At 40.4% G+C, this 19964-nt stretch overlaps 1 protein-coding gene across 12 annotated transcripts in view; it reads right to left on the reverse strand.

The window, feature by feature from the left end:
- Positions 1-19964, reverse strand: part of FLT1 (fms related receptor tyrosine kinase 1) — a 232178-nt gene that overhangs the window by 137583 nt on the left and 74631 nt on the right. For 11 of the 12 annotated variants that reach the window (XR_008318780.1, XM_053305539.1, XM_053305538.1 and 8 more), the window contains 2 exons: positions 11228-11324; positions 10682-10905 (listed from right to left, as the gene is read on the reverse strand). Coding sequence is in view for 11 of the 12 variants with exons in the window: in XM_053305535.1 (XP_053161510.1) it covers positions 10682-10905; positions 11228-11324 (321 nt within the window). In the remaining variant the exon portion in view is untranslated. Of the gene's footprint in view, positions 1-10681; positions 10906-11227; positions 11325-18722; positions 18753-19964 lie in introns of all 12 variants that reach the window. The other variant, XM_053305540.1, reaches the window with a different exon arrangement.

The following is a 19964-nucleotide window of genomic DNA, read 5'->3' on the forward strand; positions in this document are numbered from 1 at the left end:
GCAGGCAAAATTAAGTGAAGCCAAAAGAGGGGGAATGATGTTGTGGGTGGGATAGAGAAGTTCTGAGAATGTGTCGGGGCAGGCTGCTGTCCTTCTATCCTTTTAAAAAAAACTACCAACCACCTCTTCGGTGACAGCAGTGGTAGTCTGAAGTTCTTCTCAGTAACTGCCTCCTGCCATGAATTTCCCCCCATAAAGGCCTTATTAAGTTATGCTTCACCATGAAATAGCATAGTTCTCAGGGGACTTTGGGGGAAAACACGGTGGCCACCATCAGGTTGAAAAATATCTCAGCCACTTGTGAGAAAATGCTGAAACTGATGGGAGGGTGGTGCTGAACCTTTTCCTGCCTGCACCTCTCCCCTCAAAAGCACTTCTCTGAGTTGTTTTTCACTTGGTGAGACTCTAAGACCAGAAGTAACTCTTGCAGGGTGAAACTGAGAAGAAACCGTTTCAGACAGAAAAGCTTGGATGAGCAACATGTTTACCAACCCCTTGCACTCTTCCCTACTGCACTTTAAATTGTTCCTATCCCTGCTTTATAGGGATCCAGCACAAGCCATATTGAGTCCAGTGTTCCCTCTAAAGCAAGCACATAAGTGCATGCTCACAAGTTTTTTTATGTCTGCTCAGTTAATTTTCGATCCCACTCAAGTTGAATCAGGAAGACTCCATTTTGAATGCACGTGCACACACATTGTCTTGATACTGCTGTCCAGAACCAAACGCATTCTGCACAGAGATGCAAAAAATTAGAGGGTACACTGGTTGGGTCATGCCAGCATCATATCTAGTTTGCCCCATAAGCATGTGGGCTAGTTAGAAATGGCTTGTCTGGATGGTTTGCCAGGCCAGAAGACACAGTTTCATTTGCTACTCCTCAAGCCATATTTGAATGATCTGCAAATCTGAGCAAAATGATTCTGAACCACAATAAATTAGTCAGACAATCCCTTACAGCTGATCTGCGCTGTGAGAACGCCTTAGACTTTAACCAGTCTCTGAAACTTCCCACTCTGCCAATTGCTTGCTGACAGAAGTGGGGTAAGGAGGAAAGGGCCTGAGAACTATATCACACTGCCCCAGGTTTTAAAATGTCTAACTGCACTTCTGGAAGCAAGTCCCATTAATTTCAATAGGACTACTTTCACATAGTGCACACTGCCTAAATCATGTGCTTTAAGTGGAAGATAAACAAGGGAATTTTTTTTTATGAGGAAGGGAAATTTTGTTGGAATATTAACAGTGAACAGGGAAATTTTGTTGGAATATTTTTTTGGAATATTGACAGTGCTTTTCTTAATTTACCCACCAAAAGCAAGAGGGGTGCTTTGCACAAGAAGCTCAAAGAGGTCACATCTGATAAAATGAAACTATCCTACAAAGAAATGTATTAGAACCCAAAAAGATGGCACATTGGTTGGAAAATGCTAATTATTTTGTAGCTCTATTGACTGCCAGGGAGGTAAGGTTTTTTTTTGTTTTTTTAAGGGGGAAAAAGAACAAAAAATTGGCTAAGTATCAAGACAACCTAACATTTCCTTTGCAATATGATCCAAGGAAAGACCAAACATTATCCTGCCTGCACTACTGTAAAAGAAAAAAGAAAAATTTTGGCAGGCATTGCAGATATAAGAGAGGGTCACCAGCTCTTCATATCTCCCGTGCAATGTTACTTTTTAATATTCCCTTAAGATTCATTCATCCTTGTCACAAAATAAAAAGCTATTTTTCAAAACCAGCAAACTTTGCAGAGCAGTTTCCTGTATGCATAACCTGCAGGCCAATATAAGTATGAGGAAGAGCTGCCCTAAAGATTCACGGTAGTGTCTGCAGACACAGTGTCACCACTGGCTGATGCCAATAATGTTCTAGTGGGGGTCATCTTGAGTCTTGCAGTTCTTTTTAAAAGAGTGACAGGAAACTGGTACGAAATGTGAAGAACATTATGGCTTTAACGGATATATATTCGTGCCACCAGTCACACACTAAGGTGACAGTCAAAGGCTATTGAATAGTAATGTTTTCCTCCAACAAACCAATAACTGTATACATTCAGAAGTGAGTTTTTCCTTCCCATTCTGAATTACAATTACAGGAGAACCACGGTATCTGCAGGGGTTCCGTTCTCTGCTATAAGGGTGGAAAATGGAAATGTGGGATTCAGGGGATTAGGTTCCTGGAGGTTCCAGAAACTTGGAGAAATGGCAAAAACGAGCCCTAAAAAGGGGAGGAGTGCCCTACCGTGCTCCACAGGTCTCCAGGTCTCCAGCAGTGCCCCCCCCCCAAAGTCCCAAATTTGGCTTTTTGCTGTGAAAAATCACAGCTTTTGTTTTGTTTATGAAAATGAGGCACAAAATGGTACCTCTCCTCAAAATGGCGGCCAGAAATGACCCTGAACCCGCCAATATGTGGAATTAACCCCCTTTTGACAGTTTTCCCCATGTATGATGAGGTCGGGTGTCAGTTATCCGACTGAGGATATGCAAAACTGTGGATGTTGGCTCTGCGAATGGCAAGGTTCACCTGTATACATTTAGACACAAACAGCCATCCAGAGAATCCCATTTTAGCTTGTCTGGAGTGCTCTTTTAAAATCTATTAATTTTCTCTCTTTTTATTACAGATGTTTACCTCTAAACCTTACAGGTTGCTCCTCCACTTTTCCAGGTAGCATGTAGTATGCAATCACGCAAAGAGAGAGGAAGGAACAAACTGACACTGAATTGGGGGAAACAGGAAATAAAAATAATAGGGGAAAATAAGCAGGCAGAGTTCGGGTGGATAGGTAGAATTTATTGCGCTACAGTTAATGAGTGACTTATTTTCAGGTTCCCGGAATCTGATTGTCACAGCCCTCATCAAAAGCTTCGGGGTACATTAGTCTATGCAGTGCTCTTATTGACATCACTGGGGAGTTGCATTGCTTCTGTAATCCGTATGCTTACTTTTGATTAAAATGAATATGCATTATGTTTCTATTGCAAAAAATGTTTTTATCATTAGCATAGGGGGCTTTTCTTGGATTTTACTCTAGCTTCCATCTTTAAAAAATGGAAATAAGAAATACAGCAACTACCTAAGGATACTTTTTTCACGTTTATGGGGTTTAGTCCTGTGTAACAGAAAACATCGCTCCATGTTCAAGAATGTGAATGTCTCTAAATAATGTTTAACTGAAGTTGAATTGTAGGATTCTATTATTATCCTTTGCTTGCTTTTTTGTTCTCTCTCCTCTGGCCAGTCAACCTATTGCTAGTGGTGACAAACATGTTTTTTCCATTGGAACAGAGGAGACACAGAGAGGCTTCTCTGTGTGACCTCTGCCTCACACATAAAAGTGCTGCTTTTATGTAACAATAGACAATACTAAACTAGATGGTTGGTCCCACCCGCACCAGCCACCCAACTCACTGCCCTGCCTCCTGGGCTGAAAGCTGATCACTGCCCTACTTCCCCTTGCTGGCTTCTTTGGTGGCACACACTGTCCTCCAGCTGGTTATAGCATGCAGCTGCTGTATAGGCAACTGGGCATTCATTTTCATCAGCCAGTCTCCTTTTGCTACCATTACTGTAGAAAAGGAAAGGGAGAAGCACCAAGCCAAATGAGAAAAGAGGAGAAATGCCTCTGGCTGGCATGAACTTTATTGCTGACCCAACACATTTCAACAAGGCCTTTATCAAGGGCTCTTGTTCCAATGTCTCTCAGTAGTAGTCCGAAGAGATTAAGAAAAGACATCTACGGTTCCTTGTAGCTGAACTCTAATGGCAAGGAACAGTAGATATATTTTCTTAGCCTCTTTTGACTACTGAGAGATATTGGAACAAGAGTCCTTGATAAAGACCTTGCCAAAATGCATTAGGCTAATAATAAAGTTCATCCCAGAGGCATTTGAGGTTTCTCTTCTTTTCTCGTTTAGCTTCCACCACTATGCTATTCCTCTCTATCTCTTTTCTTCCTTCCACCCTCCAAACTTGTCCACCTTGTGCCCTCTCAAAATGGACATATTTGGTGGAGAGAGAGAGTGAGTGAGTTGGAGCAGCAGTGGCAGCAAGAGGCTGGTGAAGGAGAATGGAACGTACCACTGAAGAGGCCAGTGATGGGGGGAAAGGGCAGCAATCAGCACTGGGCTTCTAGCCCAGGGGGCAGAGTGGTGAGTCAGGTGGCTGGGGCATGGGGCAAGCAAGGGAGAAAAAGTAAACACAGGGAAGGCTAAGTGGGAGCAACAGCAGCAGGCAGATGGAGTTGCACCGGTAGGATTGGGTGGGGGTGTGGCCCTGAACTTGCCATTCTGCAACACACTTGTTGTCCAGTGTCTGAATCTGAACCAGAAGCTGACAGAGCACAGGAGGAGTCAGGATCATACACTGATCACAAGGTTATGGCTTAGAAAACCTGGAATCTTCAAGACCAATCCTTTCAAGAGTAGTTTTATCCATAAGACCCAAAACATACACAAATATGTTTTTCTTCAGTTAATTGCTTTTTTAAAAAATAGTTTGCCCTTCGTGAACTAAAGGGTTTTGTAAATCTGTTCTTTTTTGCTATCAGGTTCATTTTCTAGATCATCCTAATTAAAGGAGGTGCAGAGTTTTTAAAAGCCAAGAAAAGGTGGCTTGCTTTATTACCAAGAAGCTTCTATGTTTGTAAATATTTCGTTTTCATGTAGGCTGCTAAAACATGGGAAAGAGACACCTCTGTGATCCATGAGAAACTATCTAACACAACATCCCTTCCACCACAGGAAACAATCCAAGAGCAGTCACAATATTAATTTCAAATGGATTATTTTGCAGGGAATGGTAGTTTAGCAGAAATAATTTTTTAACAATATTCTGGTCTCCCCATATTGGTTTCTCTCTGAGCCTAGCTGATGCCTTCTTTGAGGGCAACTATCTTTTTGTTGTTGTTGTTGCTTTTAGTCAGCCCATGCTGACTTTCAGCTGCATTGTCATGTGCTGAACTAGTCATGTGACTGCTGATGCAGTCAAGTTTGGCGCTCAGTCACAATGAATAAAATGAAGAGACGTGTTTCACATTATGAACATACTGTCTGGATCCAGAGCACAGGAGGAAGATGTGTTCCTTATTACAGTTATACTAAATAGAGATGTTCACAAAATGAATTTTTCAATTCATTTTGAATTTGAATTGAATTTCAAAAATTCATTTCAAAATCGGTAAAAAAATCTGAATTGAATTTGAATCAGTTTGACTGTTTTGGTGCCTTAAAACAACAGCAACAACAAAAACCCACGAGTCAGGGGGCCTGGATGGTTTTTATAATGTGCCAAATGGCTCTCAAATCAAATTTGAATCAAATTTTGAAAATTCATTTCAAATTTGAATCAAAACGCCATTTTAAGGGGTGCTTCTATTTGAATTTGAATCGCTCGAATCACCCAGATTCAAGTTGAATCAATTTGACTTTGAATCCATTTGCACATCCCTAAATAAAGTTTATTCCACCACCGAGAAATATACCCACTGAGATTTATGCTGAAATTATAAAAAATTCATACTGGTTTACATTAAACAAATGACAACTTTAGAGTGCTAGATTTGGTGTTTTTGTTTTTAAACTCTTACGTAGTCTTATGTTGCCAGGGAAGGAATGTGGAAATTTAGACACTTCTTGCCTGCAGGGAAAAGTAAACCTCATGACTTCTCCATAAGGACTTCTTATGTCTAGCTGCTGCTTGTCATTTATCTGACCTCACTAGGCAACCTCCATACTTCTCCCTCTGAACTTTCCTAAATGGATTTCCAAAAGGAACGCCAAGGAAAAAGGCCATGTTTGTGGTCTACACTAAGTACAAATTTGGTGACTTTGTATTTAGTGTAGACCACAAAAATCCTCGTCACTCATTCTGGAGTAAGCCCATAGATTTCACTGGGACTATTCCACTATAAACCATTTGTAGGTGGTCTGAAATGTAAGGTAATGGCAAGTTCTTTGACCTAGAGAGACTGGGACCGTTGGTTGCTGATGAAGTTCAAAGTTCAAAACGGGGGCAATGCTACGTATTTAAGATAAGGGACTCAAGCCCACAGCCCCATTTTGAAAGTTAAACTTAATCATAGCTTCCCCTGATAATTATGTATGTTTTTTAAAGTTTCTAATAATATAATACAGCATCTATGAAAGTGCAGAGCTAGGAGAGGCTAGGAGCTCTCTCCCATGCTCTGTGCAGGTGTCTCCACTGCTGCACTTCCTTTCTGGAAGAGGTCATGGAGGAGGGAGGTGGCTGATGAAAATTGGGGCTCCGAGCAATTCATTGGGGACCCATGCCCCATGGACCATCCCCTAATGACGCCCTTGTTATTGAGGTTCACAGCTTCCAGAAATCATTATTGCTCATGGACCATCAGCATACAGAAGATGCATGGGGCACTCTCCATCAATTCCCTCTGGTGAGAAGATTTACTTTTTTACCATCTTGTTATTTATTTATTACATTTATATACCACCACATCAAAAGGCTCTGGGCAGTGCACTATTTTAAAAAGACATAAAACGAACGCCATCTAAAATACACTGCTTAAAACAATATTAAAATAATTTAAAAACAATTCAAAACCATTTAAAACCAATTAAAATACCCAAAAAACAATTTAAAAACCTTGGAAGGCCAGGCCAAACAAGCAAGTTTTCAGGGCTCTCTTAAAGGCCAACAGCACGCCTAAATGGCAGATATCTGCCAGGAGTGCATTCCATAGGCCAGAAGTAGCTACAGAGAAGGCCCAGCTCCAAGTTGCCACCAGACATACTGGTGGTAACTGGAGACGGACCTCTCCAGATGACCTCAACGTGTGATGGGGATCATAGAATTATCAATACTTTGCCTGATATTCCCTTTTTCTCCATCAGATTGTTATGTTATAGGAAGTCAAAATCCACCTTTTATGGTACTCATTAACTTTTTGTTTTCTCAGTATGTTAGAGGAAAGAATATCCCAAAATATATTGGGGGGTGGGGGTGGAGTTCGTGTTCACCTATAACATACAGTCAGTGGCTGACATCCTGGCTAAATTTACTCGAGGAAGTAAAACACATTGTCCTGTTCATTTCAATGGAACTTCTTCAAGTAAATTTAGTTAGGCTGTCAACCATTATCTATTATTCTGAAGCCAAAGCGTACACTATCTCTTATGGAAAGAGATACTTCTGAGCACACTTTTGGGAACCCTGAACAAGATTGTATCATTCTGTTTCCATCTAAGACAGTGGGGAAACGATGCAGACTTAGTCATCAAGACTCTGGCCCAAGCAGTATAATACATTCATGGATGTGATTTAAACTCTGACTAATTTTATATTAAAACATACAATTCCTAAAAGTCCATAACATTGCTCTTTGAGATTCCAGTGGTTTTTGTTTGCAATTGGATGGCATTTAATGCCTTTTGTCTGAAAAAATACACACCTAGCAACATTATAGTGGCAAGGATGTTACTGAATTTGTACTTGATAGTGTTAGATAATGTTCATGCAATATTCTAATCATTTCACAGACACACTTCTGGTCCACTTCCTTTCAAATAAGGCATGCAAAATTCCACATGCCCCGCATCTTTCTGTTCACTTCCTGTTGGCTTTTTCTTAGGCTGGCAAATAATATGCTAACTTTTATTTTTCATTGTGTTTCATCCCCATAGTAGCTAAACTACAAATGGACAAAGATCTATTATCAGATCTCTCAATCTCTTTTGAAAGTTTGGAACCAGTTGTGTACTTTCCTTTTCCACCAGTGGAGCTAACAGCAACTTCACAAGGGTAATTTATATCAGGGTGATGATTCAGAGGAAAGCATTAACCTCCCTCTCATCCAACATCATTACCCAAATGCAATACAGGCTCCCTGCAGCTCTTTCCAAGTTTTAAAGAAGACATTTCAACCACAGCTCTCCCATGTCACATATAATCTATCCCTAATATATACATTTTTCTAAAAGCTTACCAAAATGTTCAAGAAGCAAACGGGGGATCTTTCTGTTTGCTCTGATTCTCATGGATAGAATTAAGCAGAATAGGAATTACTTTATTTTACTAGGCTTCATTTGATATCTGTACCTATTTAAATCCATTAAAACTAAGACAAAATACTAACTACCTGCATAATTTCCATTCATAAGAGGACAGGTTTACAGAGGGGGTGGAAATCATATCCGTCGGCGTTTAGATATAGCTAATGGATGATTCACTGGTGTTGTTCAATTTAAATCTGTGTCAGACAATCTTAATGATACGCTTATGCAATTAACACAGGTATGCTTGCAGAAGAAGGTTGCAGAGCTTCATGAACCCCTGATGTTCCACAACTGTTGGAAGAGAGACCTTTGGGACATATACAAGGTTGCACTACAAGGCTGTATAATTAGTGTTGTACAACAGTGTTGAGGAATAGTCTTGAGCAACAATGAGACAGAGAGCAGTCTCAAGCAACAGTGTTATGCAACGAGTGTTGTGGGACAATTATAAGGAAGAGTCTTAAGCAGCAATTATAAGGAAAAGTCTCGAGCAACAATGATGTACAATGAGTGTTCTGCAACCTGTCAACATCTTCTACAAGCACAAGGACTAGTCTCAAACAGATGTTCCTTTCTTTGTGCAACATCCTTGCACTACGTCTTTAAGCTAACACAACAACATTATGATAGCACAAACTAGAATGAAACTCCTGACATAGTGGAACTTGCCTATGGAATGTTCTTGCACAACTGCAATGGTCCTTCCACAAGTGCACCATTATTCTGGATGCCAGCCACTAATTTTTTTTTAATTTTTTTTAATAAATCCACCTCATGATCCTAGTCAGCATTTCATACAACCCTGAGTAGTTTGGCTAATCTTCACAGGTTTTATATTGGATTAAAAATGGATGGGACACTCTAGGAAGATGAACTATAGCAGAATTGACTGTATCTTTACATGGTGACCTGAGACATTTAACCCATTAGTTTGTTTAACTTATTAAGTCACATCAAGCCTTAGGGATACTTCACACTTTGCAAAATGCCATCTGTACCAGCAGTATACCTGATAACACATGAGACTACTACACAGATTTTTAAACAAATTTAACAAGGTTTTTTTCCAAGGTTTTACCATTCTTACATTCTACCAAGTATATACCTCAGTTTTAATGAAGGGTCCACAAATTCTGGACAATCATTCTCTAGCTGTTGCTGCCTGTACTGGGTGCCAGAAATAAGGAGACTGTCCACATCATTGGGAAGCTAATGGAAGCAGCGAGGGGCTTGTTTACACATACTCCCTTGTGAAGGCAGTAAATGAGTGAATCAGATCCCAAGTCTAGTGGTTTAATTCCTTTTGTGACAACCATCTTAGTTACTGTTTTTAAAAGGCTGCAGGAAAGGGCATGATTTGGCTAAAGTTGCAGAAATGGCGGTGGAGCTTATAGCACTTAGCACTTACATTTATATACCGCTCTATAGCTGGAAGCTCTCTAAGCGGTTTACAATGATTTAGCATATTGCCCCCCAACATTCTGGGTACTCATTTTACCGACCTCGGAAGGATGGAAGGCTGAGTCAAGCTTGAGCCCTTGGTCAGGATTGAACTTGCAACCTTCTGGTTACAGGGTGGCAGTTTTACCACTGCGCCACCAGGGGCTCTTATGGTTTCCATTCACATACCTTTCCCCCCATTATTGGAGCACTGCTCAGTGCCTTGTTTCTAAGGGTCAGAACAGACATGATGTGCTAGATCCATGGTTGGCTCTCCCAATCTTATTTATTTTAACAACTTTAAAGTTACAATGGTGGTGGCGGGTGGTGGTGGTGGGGGGGCTCTGGTTCTGATCAGAGCAATAGTGTTCAGGGAGGGGATTACAATCTCCCTATGCAGTTTAGCTGCACTGGATAAAGATGATCCAGTTTTCTGTTGTTGTTTTGCTGTCAAGTCGGTGTCGATTAATGGTGACATGTGGTTTTCATGTCCATGTTACAGAGTCATGTGGTTTTCTTTGGTAGAATACAGGAGGGTTTTACCATTGCCATCTCCCGTGCAATATGAGATTATGCCTTTCAGCATCTTCCTGTATTGCTGCTGCCCAATATATGTGTTCCCGTAGTCTGGGAAACATACCAGAGGGGATTCGAACCGGCAACCTCTTGTTCCCCAGGCAAGTTACTTCCCCACTGCACCATTGTACTATGCCTGTACTTTCCCCTCAGCAGGACAAACAGCAACTTAAAGGGAAGTGGGTGACACAAGGGAAACAGCACAGGATAAAAAGTTAAACTAGGGGTTCTCAAACTCGAGTCTCCAGATGTTGGACTTCAACTCCCATAATCCCCAGCCTCAATGGCCAAAGTCCATTGTGGCTGGGGATTATGGGAGTTGAAGTGCAACATCAGAGGACCCAAATTTTGAGAACCACCTTGAGTTAAACACTTTGTTCCCAGCACCACTGCTCTGCAGAGAGCCTGCCCCACCAGCTGATCAAAAATTAACCAGAAAGTTGGGTTATTCAATTATGGATCTCCCACAATCTGTCTATTTTGGCCCTAATGTTTCAAACACACAGGGACTCAGAAAAATCTTCCGCTGTACAACTATACAAGAAGTACATGGTCTATGACTCACCCACATATATGTATCACCCCTCCCTTTAGCTGCAATGGAAATTTAGCATTAAAAATTGGGATCTTACCGTTAATAAATACATATATTGTAGATACGGTCTTCTTTCTCACAGAACTTGAGAGTGGATATTTGCAACTATAATATCCTGTGTCATTTGCTTGAGCTCTGTTCAAGGTCAGGCTGCTACAAAACTGTCTGCCGTTCCTTCCACAAGTATATGGAATTATATTCAGCCGTTTGCTGTCCTTATTTAGACCTTCAGGCAGAGACCAGGAATGGACCACTTCCCCACTGCAAATGCAGATAAGGAAGCAAAAATAATAATAATAATGTTAGGCTATGATTATATAGCTCCAATCTAAATCCTTCCTTTTATTGCATCAGGCTATTTCTGGGTATCCCTTTAAAACTGTTCTCCAAAGAAACAACAGAAAGGAAAAAAGAAAGCCATTAAACAATTACCACTTTCACCTTATCAACAATGCCCCTCCCCACTCCCAGTTTCAGCATTAAAAAACAAATTAGAGCAAGGGTATTTTAACTGTATGCCAAATTCATTCTCTCTCTCTCACACACACACACAAACACACACACCCCAACCCCAACCTATTACCTGCACATGATGGTTAAAGTTTCTCCTGCTTGTATGGCATATTGTGTTCCTGTTATATTTAGCTTTGGACCTTTCCATTTCGAACCTGAGCCAGATCCTAGGAGACAAATAAAATCAACATAAATAAAACATAGGAACATAGGAAACTGCCATATACTGAGTCAGACCATTGGTCTATCTAGCTCAGTATTGTCTTCACAGACTGGCAGCGGCTTCTCCAAGGTTGCCGGCAGGAATCTCTCTCAGCCCTATCTTGGAGAAGCCAGGGAGGGAACTTGAAACCTTCTGCTCTTCCCAGAGCGGCTCCATCCCCTGAGGGGAAGATCTTGCAGTGCTCACACTTCTAGTTTCCCATTCATATGCAACCAGGGCAGACCCTGCTTTGCTATGCGGACAAGTCATGCTTGCTACCACAAGACCAGCTCTCCTCTCCAAAAGGTATGGAAACATTTCTGGACTTCATAATATCTGTTCATATGGCTTTAACGGAGAGGGTTTCAGACTACTCTGCCCTTTCAACTCAGCTAAAAATCACCAAGGCATTACGGAGGGCTCACATGAATCCTCCCTGGTATGGAAAGTTTGTGAAGCAGGGCAGTGTAAAGCTTCAGGTTGTTATTCAATTCAGCTGAGATTCCAGTCAAATAGAGCATTGAAGAGCTAATTCGGAACTGAATAGCTAGACTTCCAAATCTCTCCAAATTGAATCAGCAATGTCGGAATCACTTTGGAGAAATTCAAAGACATTCAGTCATTTGGAGGCTTTCCCTGCTGTTTCTCAATAGCAAACACTGTAAACTTGTTGAAACTGACAAAAGGGGGGTGGGAATTGGATGATCTTTCATATATGGCAAGTGCTGAAAGGGAGAAAGAGCTAGGGATGTGCACGAAACATGATTCACAGCACATCCCTGGCACCTTCAAAACAGAGGAGAGCAGGTGCATACCTGCTCCTCCACCACTTCCTGTATCCACAGCGCTAGCTCCCAGCTATCATCATGCACCGACAGCACTTCCCCCAGCTTCTCTCGTGTGGTGCTGGCATGCACATTTGCAGTGGCCATTGGAGTGGTCAGCAACTGGCCACGATACAAGAAGTGGCGGCGAGAGGCGGATGAGCAGGTATGCACTTGCTGTCCTGCATTTTAAAGGTGCCAGGGATGTGCTGCAAATCGTGCTGTGCTGTGAATCACAATTTGTGTACATCCTTAGAAAAAGTCAAGCTAGCCAATGAATCTGTTCAGCCTCTCTGTTATCTTCCAATCACAGTGCTTTGCAGGGAAGGATGTATGGATAAAGAATATTTCAAGCTCTGCTTTCTCAGCCCAAGTGCCTTCTGTGAGTTGCTGTGTCTCTGAATAGAGGCAGAAGTGATTAGAAGATACTGGAAAGGGGGAGCTGTGTTTACTGTGGCAAACATCCAGACTAATGAAGTGCTAGTGCAAACATGTGCTAATCCACGTGGAGGAGAGATAGCTTTTTTGACATTCTCCCCTTCCTTGTGAAGCTGACTGTGACTCACAAAAATATGTCCCCGAGGGCTGTACAACTCTCAGGAACATATTGCATGGGAGCACAATGAGCTTCAGAGTAAAATAGACTCTCCCCCTTAGCACATGTTTGTCATGGGCATGAGCATGCTGAAAGACTCTGAGGAGTTGGAGGAGGGGATGGAGCTGACAACAGAGGCAGGAGGGCAAGGACCAGAAGTTGCAAAGAAGAGTGAGTCTGACACACAAGGAGTCAAAGATGAATTAGAGCCAGGTGAGGCAGCTCTTGTGGAGAAGGCATGACCGGTCTCAGCTGTGGAGAAGCGTCAGTCCAATAGACAGCAAGAAAGAGTTAAGGAGCCGCATGTGTAGAACAACAGGCAAAGCTGCTGACTCAGGAACTCTTGATTAACAGCACCGGGGGTCACCCTATTTAAGATGACTGTACCACAGCTACCCTGCTGATAGCAACATCAATTTCCTGTGAGCTAATCGGCTGTGTTCATGAATTGCCCTGACCGTGTTTGGACCCTGGACTGTGTTGACTTTGGACTCTGTTGGATTGATTGGATTGACTCGGACTGGCCCTGGTTTGGATAATTCCTTTCTGTAAGACTTTGCTGTTATACTTCTGCCTGCCTGTTTTATGCTCCGTCTGGCTAGCCTGACAGATTTTCAACAATGTTGTGCATTCACTGCACTAGTGCTTTGTTAATCTGGATGTCAGCTTGTGTGTCTTACCTTATCTTGTTCATTTTAACATAAATCCCCTGCACCTATTTGCATATGCCCTTAAAAGTGGGTACCAATTCCTTGTTATTCTCATCCCACTACTGAAAAACACAAATAAGGCTTTTTTCTCCAGTTTTTTAAATTTTACGTTTTATGAAAACCCTGCACCTATTTATTCAAAATTCTGCAGACTTCATGCACTTATGAAGAACATATAGCCATTTTAGTTATTCTTCCCTTTATACTATATAGTCGAATATTAAGGCAAATTGAATATTCAGATCTGAATCACCAAATGGCAGAAGGAATCTGAAGCACTGAATCAAGTAGTGCATGCTCCAGATATTGAATCTGTGAATACTGAGTTGAAGTTTTTATAATTCTTAGCTTTAAGAATTTAATTTGGAATTTTAAAAGCTAATTATGATTGTGGTTTTGGTATATGACACCAAAAAAATTAGCATTAATGTATAAAAATGTTTCAAATAAATGTTGGAAACGCAGAAAATGTGAAGGAACTTTTTTCCATATGTGATGGTCATGTGAGAAGGCAAAGGCTTTGGGGGATATGATATACAATGAGTTGAAGAAAGTTTTTAAATGACGTTTCCTAAGAGGCCAGAATCCTTCCTGCTGAGAATAACTCAAGGAGAGTTTTCCAGAAGAAATTTAACATTTTTAATGTATGCAGCCATGGCAGCTAGGATAGTATATGCACAGAAATGGAAAGATACTAAAATACCTTCAAAAGAAGACTGGTTGGAAAAAATGTTGGAATATGCTGAGATGGCAAAGCTTACAGCACTTATAAGGGACAAAAATTTGGAATGTTTCAAAGAAGATTGGGAACCATTTTTACTTTACTTAAAGAACTATTTTTATAATACGGACTTTTCAGCAGGTTTTGAAATATAGTAGTAACAGCAGGTTAGGTTGGGTAAAATCGAGGAGTATCTATGTTTTGAATTATGTGGAGTATCTATGTTTTGAATTATTATAGCAATTGTTTATATGTATAGCTAATGTGAACTGCGCAGATAGGTAAGCGGGAAGTCAATCTTTACTTAATTAAATAAACAAATGTAATTTGAATGTAAAAAAAATGATTGTGGTTTTAGCTTGGATTTTTAACTTGTTTAATTTGGTTGATTTTATTAGTCTGATTTCATATTGTAACTGTTTTATAAATGTTGTGAGCCACCTTGAGCAGTAATGTACTGGAGGGGTGGGATATCAATATTTAAATTAAATAAATAAATAAATAAATAAATACTTGCTTATTCACACTGTGAAATATCCTGTGTGACAGTTCTCTCCAGAATGTGATTGAAATATAGAAATCAATAAATCTCACTAGTAGATATATCCCTAGCAATGTGGTTCATGTGGAGCTATAGGGATATTTGCTCACATGTTGAGGAGAATTATTCAAAGTAGGCCAATTGAAATTAAAAGAACAAGTTAAGCATTACCTACCTTGTCTTTTTAATTCTGATGGGGCAATTTTGAGTAATTTTTCTTCCTGATGTCAGCCATTATGCCTTGCACATACAGGTGAAACTCGGAAAATTAGAATATCGTGCAAAAGTCCATTAATTTCAGTAATGCAAATTAAAAGGTGAAACTGATATATGAGACAGACGCATTACATGCAAAGCGAGATAAGTCAAGCCTTAATTTGTTATAATTGTGATGATCATGGTGTACAGCTCATGAAAACCCCAAATCCACAATCTCAGAAATTAGAATATTACATGGAACCAAGAAGACAAGGATTGAAGAATAGAACAATATCAGACTTCTGAAAAGTATACAGCGTACTGTGCTTGATTGGCCAGCAAACTCGCCTGACCTGACCCCATAGAGAATCTATGGGGCATTTCCAAGAGAAGGATGAGAGACATGAGACCAAACAATGCAGAAGAGCTGAAGGCCGCTAATGAAGCATCCTGGTCTTCCATAAAACCTCATCAGTGCCACAGGCTGATAGCACCCATGCCACGCTGCATTGAGGCAGTAATTGCTGCAAAAGGGGCCCAAACCAAGTACTAAATACATATGCATGCTTATACTTTTCAGAGGTCCGATATTGTTCTATTCTTCAATCCTTGTCTTCTTGGTTCCATGTAATAATCTAATTTTCTGAGATTGTGGATTTGGGGTTTTCATGAGCTGTACGCCATGATCATCACAATTATAACAAATTAAGGCTTGACTTATCTCGCTTTGCATGTAATGCATCTGTCTCATATATCAGTTTCACCTTTTAATTTGCATTACTGAAATTAATGGACTTTTGCACGATATTCTAATTTTCCGAGTTTCACCTGTACATCTACTGCCTTATAGGATATTGGTTGTGTTATCTTTTAAAAGAACACTGTCAATTTCTGGCATAGTTATCATCAGTATAATTTCACTGGATTCCAGACTTTAAATATGGATAGTGTTTACAATATGGTAGTGGCTTGTAAATATACTATGAAACACATACAACTGCATGGGGAATCTGTAGCATCTAGCCACACAGTGAGGCGAGTTCTACTAACCCATGTTTTGTTATGGGAACATGATAAAATTTGCACCACTATGTTTTCAATTATTACAGATGACCAACTCCCCATGCAATTACATACTCCCATGAAATGTATACAAGTGCTAGTCCATGGTGAATGGCCATCTGCATCCACCCCAAATGCCCTCTGTGTTCCTTAATGGAAATAGTAAGAGGTAACAATATACAGATTTTTGACCACATTTCTAGACACAAGGCTGAAACATAAGTGGCTAGGTCTCAATTTAATTTCACATTCACTAAGGTAAAACTCTTCAGAGCTGACATAGGGAGTGCAGACAATGGGTTGTTTGAGCCCTGCCAACACATTTCACAAGGCCACAAAGCAAGATCTAATTTGATTCCTCACATTTTTCATGTACCAGCCTCTGTGAGATAGGTAGAGGGTGGCATATCCTATGTGGTGAACTGGCTATATGTGACTATCCTGCCTTAGAGTGGTCAGGGATTTTGTCCAAATGATATCTAGATAAGGATGTTAGACATAAACATGTAATTCTTCATAGGGAAACAAGGTGTGCACACTGAAAAAGCATCATGTGGTCACAGTAATATATACTCATACTAGATATTTTTAATCTGGCCACATTATTATTAATCTGCCTTCCTTCCATAAACATTTGCATCCTCAAAAATATATCCATATTTTTAAAGAAAGCACTTCAAACCCTCCACCTATTTATGCACAATACAATACAATGCAATATATTTATTACAGTCCTTGACCAGGACAAAACGTAACATATACCAACAGAAGCTTACAGAATAAACAAACAAAAAGGTATATAATATATAACTCTGGATCAGCAAATGTCACATTATTTTCCCCAGTACTGCATACTACTACTTTTACATTCTCAGAATTTTTCTATGCAGTAAAAATACCTATTAGAATATAGGCTATAAGAATATAGAATATAGGCTATACCTATAAAAATACCTATATTACCCCTGCTAACTTGGCTAAGAGGATTCTCTTTATTTAGCAGGGGGAGAATAACTGGCCCTATTGACCCCCAGCACAGTACCTCCAGTGACTGTTGCTGGTGTCTGTCTTGTGTTTCTTTTTAGATTGTGAGCCCTTTGGGAACAGGGAGCCATCTTATTTTTATTTATTATTTCTCTGTGTAAACCGCCCTGAGCCATTTTTGGAAGGGCGGTATAGAAATCAAATATCTAACTAACTAAAGCTTTGCCAGTGTGACAGAAATACAAATGTGCTTGTATTGTATATTAATCCAGTCCTCATAGTAACAACAAACAAAATGAATGTAAAATCTGCCTAAAGTCAAAAGTTCAGCCACCCGTACTTGCTCTTTGTTTCTGGAATATATCTTGAAACTTGTTTTCACCTATTCTCAGATTGAATTAACCAGGCTCCTTCCTGTCCAGTTTAGGTAATTATGCAACAAAGGTAATTATGCTTATATCTAAGTTTCAGTTTCCTTTCCTTAAACCAGTAACAATATTTACACCTAACTGACTATTGTTAAGTCTCCAATTGGAAAGAAAGAAAGAAACAACCCATAGAGATATTATCTTCAACAACAAGGGTTCAAAATTTTATTTTGCTTCGGATACACTTTTTCATTAAGATATGGGGTAGGACCAGATTTCTACATCATTTTGACTGCCTACATACAACTGTCTGTTAGCTATAGTAGAGAGAGAAAATCATTTTCCAAGCACAATCTGGGAAAACTATAAAGTCTTTATAACTGTATAATGTTAGACAATTGAAACACTGAAAAGTTATCAACAGCAGATAACTCTGAACAGGTAGGATTCCTGGCATGGTATACTGTGAACAAAAAAACTGTGATCTGGAAGCTTTGGACTATGTACAGTATTTGTATGAACAATAACAACTAAAACCAAATGCCGACTTTTTTGACTGTAGAAATAAGGAGAGATGGGTTACTTTTGTGTTGACTTCACCACCACTATGCTTTCTTGGAGCTGCGGTTTTGCAGCTTGCCCATCATGTTGCCACTGGAGTAGTAGTAACATGAAGTCCTGGGCAAAAGGGGAATGAACAAGTAAGAGAGCTACCTGAGTGATGATATTGGTCCCTGAGCCAGCCTATTACGCTGCATCCCCACTGCTTGAGTATGTCTCCACACAGTCACTTTCCCTGGGGGACTGGTAGCCAGGGATGAAAGTCGGACCTCTTGTATGCTCAGCCTGTGCCTTTCCACGGAGCTACACTTCTATGTGGATCCTCTTTGGTACTGTGCTTTATGGCTGGAATCCCACCCATGGGCAGAAGAAAGGAAGAAGGAGCATGTTATGGGCTTAGCCCTAGGGAATATCATGGGTTTGGCTCTTGAGAGATTACAAATGCCTTATTATAATTTATGTACTTTCTGTTTCCACATGTGGCTATGTAGTTTCTAGGCATGTGCATGATTGAAAAAGTCAGATTTGTATTGGGTCCGGTTGGATCTTGAATCATAAATGTCAGTTTAGGTCCTTTTGGGCCCTTCAGAAGGTCAGTACAGCTGGGGTCAATAAAATCAGCAAAACACCCCACAGAAGTCTATGGAGAAAGAAAAAAATCATGCCATAAACCCTGACTCTCAAAGCTGGCGCATACAAAGATAAGGATGGTTGGATCCTGTGTATTTTATTAGAAGTGAATCCAATCATACTTTGATTTTAAATTTGTTTTTAAATGTAACTGAGAAATTGTACTCACAGATATTGCAGAAGAAAAGATATGTCATATCTGAGAATTAAAGAGAAAATGATGTAACATCAGATAATCTCAGGATAAGTAACCTAACATCTGATAATTTTCTGCTTTCTCTTTTAAGTTGTAAGTAAAAGTAAAGGCTAAATACTTTTAAAAATTAAAAAATAAATGCATGGGCAGGTTGGCAGGCAGGCAGGTGGCAGAGAGGTGGCTTCCCGCACCACCACCACCACCACCAGCTATGATCGGGAGCGGGGGGAGAAGCAGATTCTTGACACTATTTGGAGCTACACAACGCTCCGCTTTTCCCCTGGGTGGATTCGGAAAAGTCCTACCCAAACTGGGCTGTGCAAGTTTGGGTTTGGACTCTCCCTCAACCCCTCCAATTTGGGTAAAATCATACCATGACCGATTTTACCAACCCTAATTTGCACAGGCCTAGTGGTTACAGTGTTGCTCTGTGGAGTGAGAAGCCTGAGTTCTGGCAGTTCTCTCTTTTTTCATATGAACTTATTGTTGTATCAGTACTCTCATATGGTAAGCTGTGCCTTGAGGAGACCACATTCTCCCCAGGGTAGGACTCAAATGCCTGTCTTCTCTTTCCCACTATGCTACTGGGCAGCTTACAGTGTTGTCCGCTGTGAGTCTGCTGTTGTAACTTTGTTTCCTTTGAAATGTGCTCCACATACACCTCTCCCCTCCAAAATGCTGGTTTCCACAACAGGGTTCAAACTCATCTCTTGGGACACTACACTTCTGGGTTCTCCATAAAGGTTCCTTACCTGCAGTGTCCTGAAGGATTGTGGAGATGTTGTGGTCTCTTTTTGGCAATCTGGTTGTGCATTGTGTTTCGAAGGGGAGCACGTACCGAGTTGGATGAGGTCATAGAATCAGCCATTATTGTTTACTGATGCCTTCTATGCATGGAGATTGTGGTGTATCATTAGTGTAGAACACTGTGATTGGTAGGTGTTGGCAAAGTTGTCAGAATGCTGTGCATGTCTGCCAGTGTTGCTGTCTTAGTTTTTGTTACCACAGTAGTTGATTCTATTGCTGGGCATGCATCAGATCATTATGCCAGGATTTGGCCTGGCAGAATGGAATACCGGAACCATGGGATTAGCTTGATAGTTAAATGCATACTACAGCTGCCCTCTGCTGGATAGGATGTCAAATCTACTCTCATGCAACCATTTTCACTTGTGGCTTGTTAAGCTTATAGCAGTAGAAAATATTTTAAGCAAA

Source organism: Hemicordylus capensis, chromosome 3 (genome assembly GCF_027244095.1).
Source record: "Hemicordylus capensis ecotype Gifberg chromosome 3, rHemCap1.1.pri, whole genome shotgun sequence".
NCBI lineage: Eukaryota > Metazoa > Chordata > Lepidosauria > Squamata > Cordylidae > Hemicordylus > Hemicordylus capensis.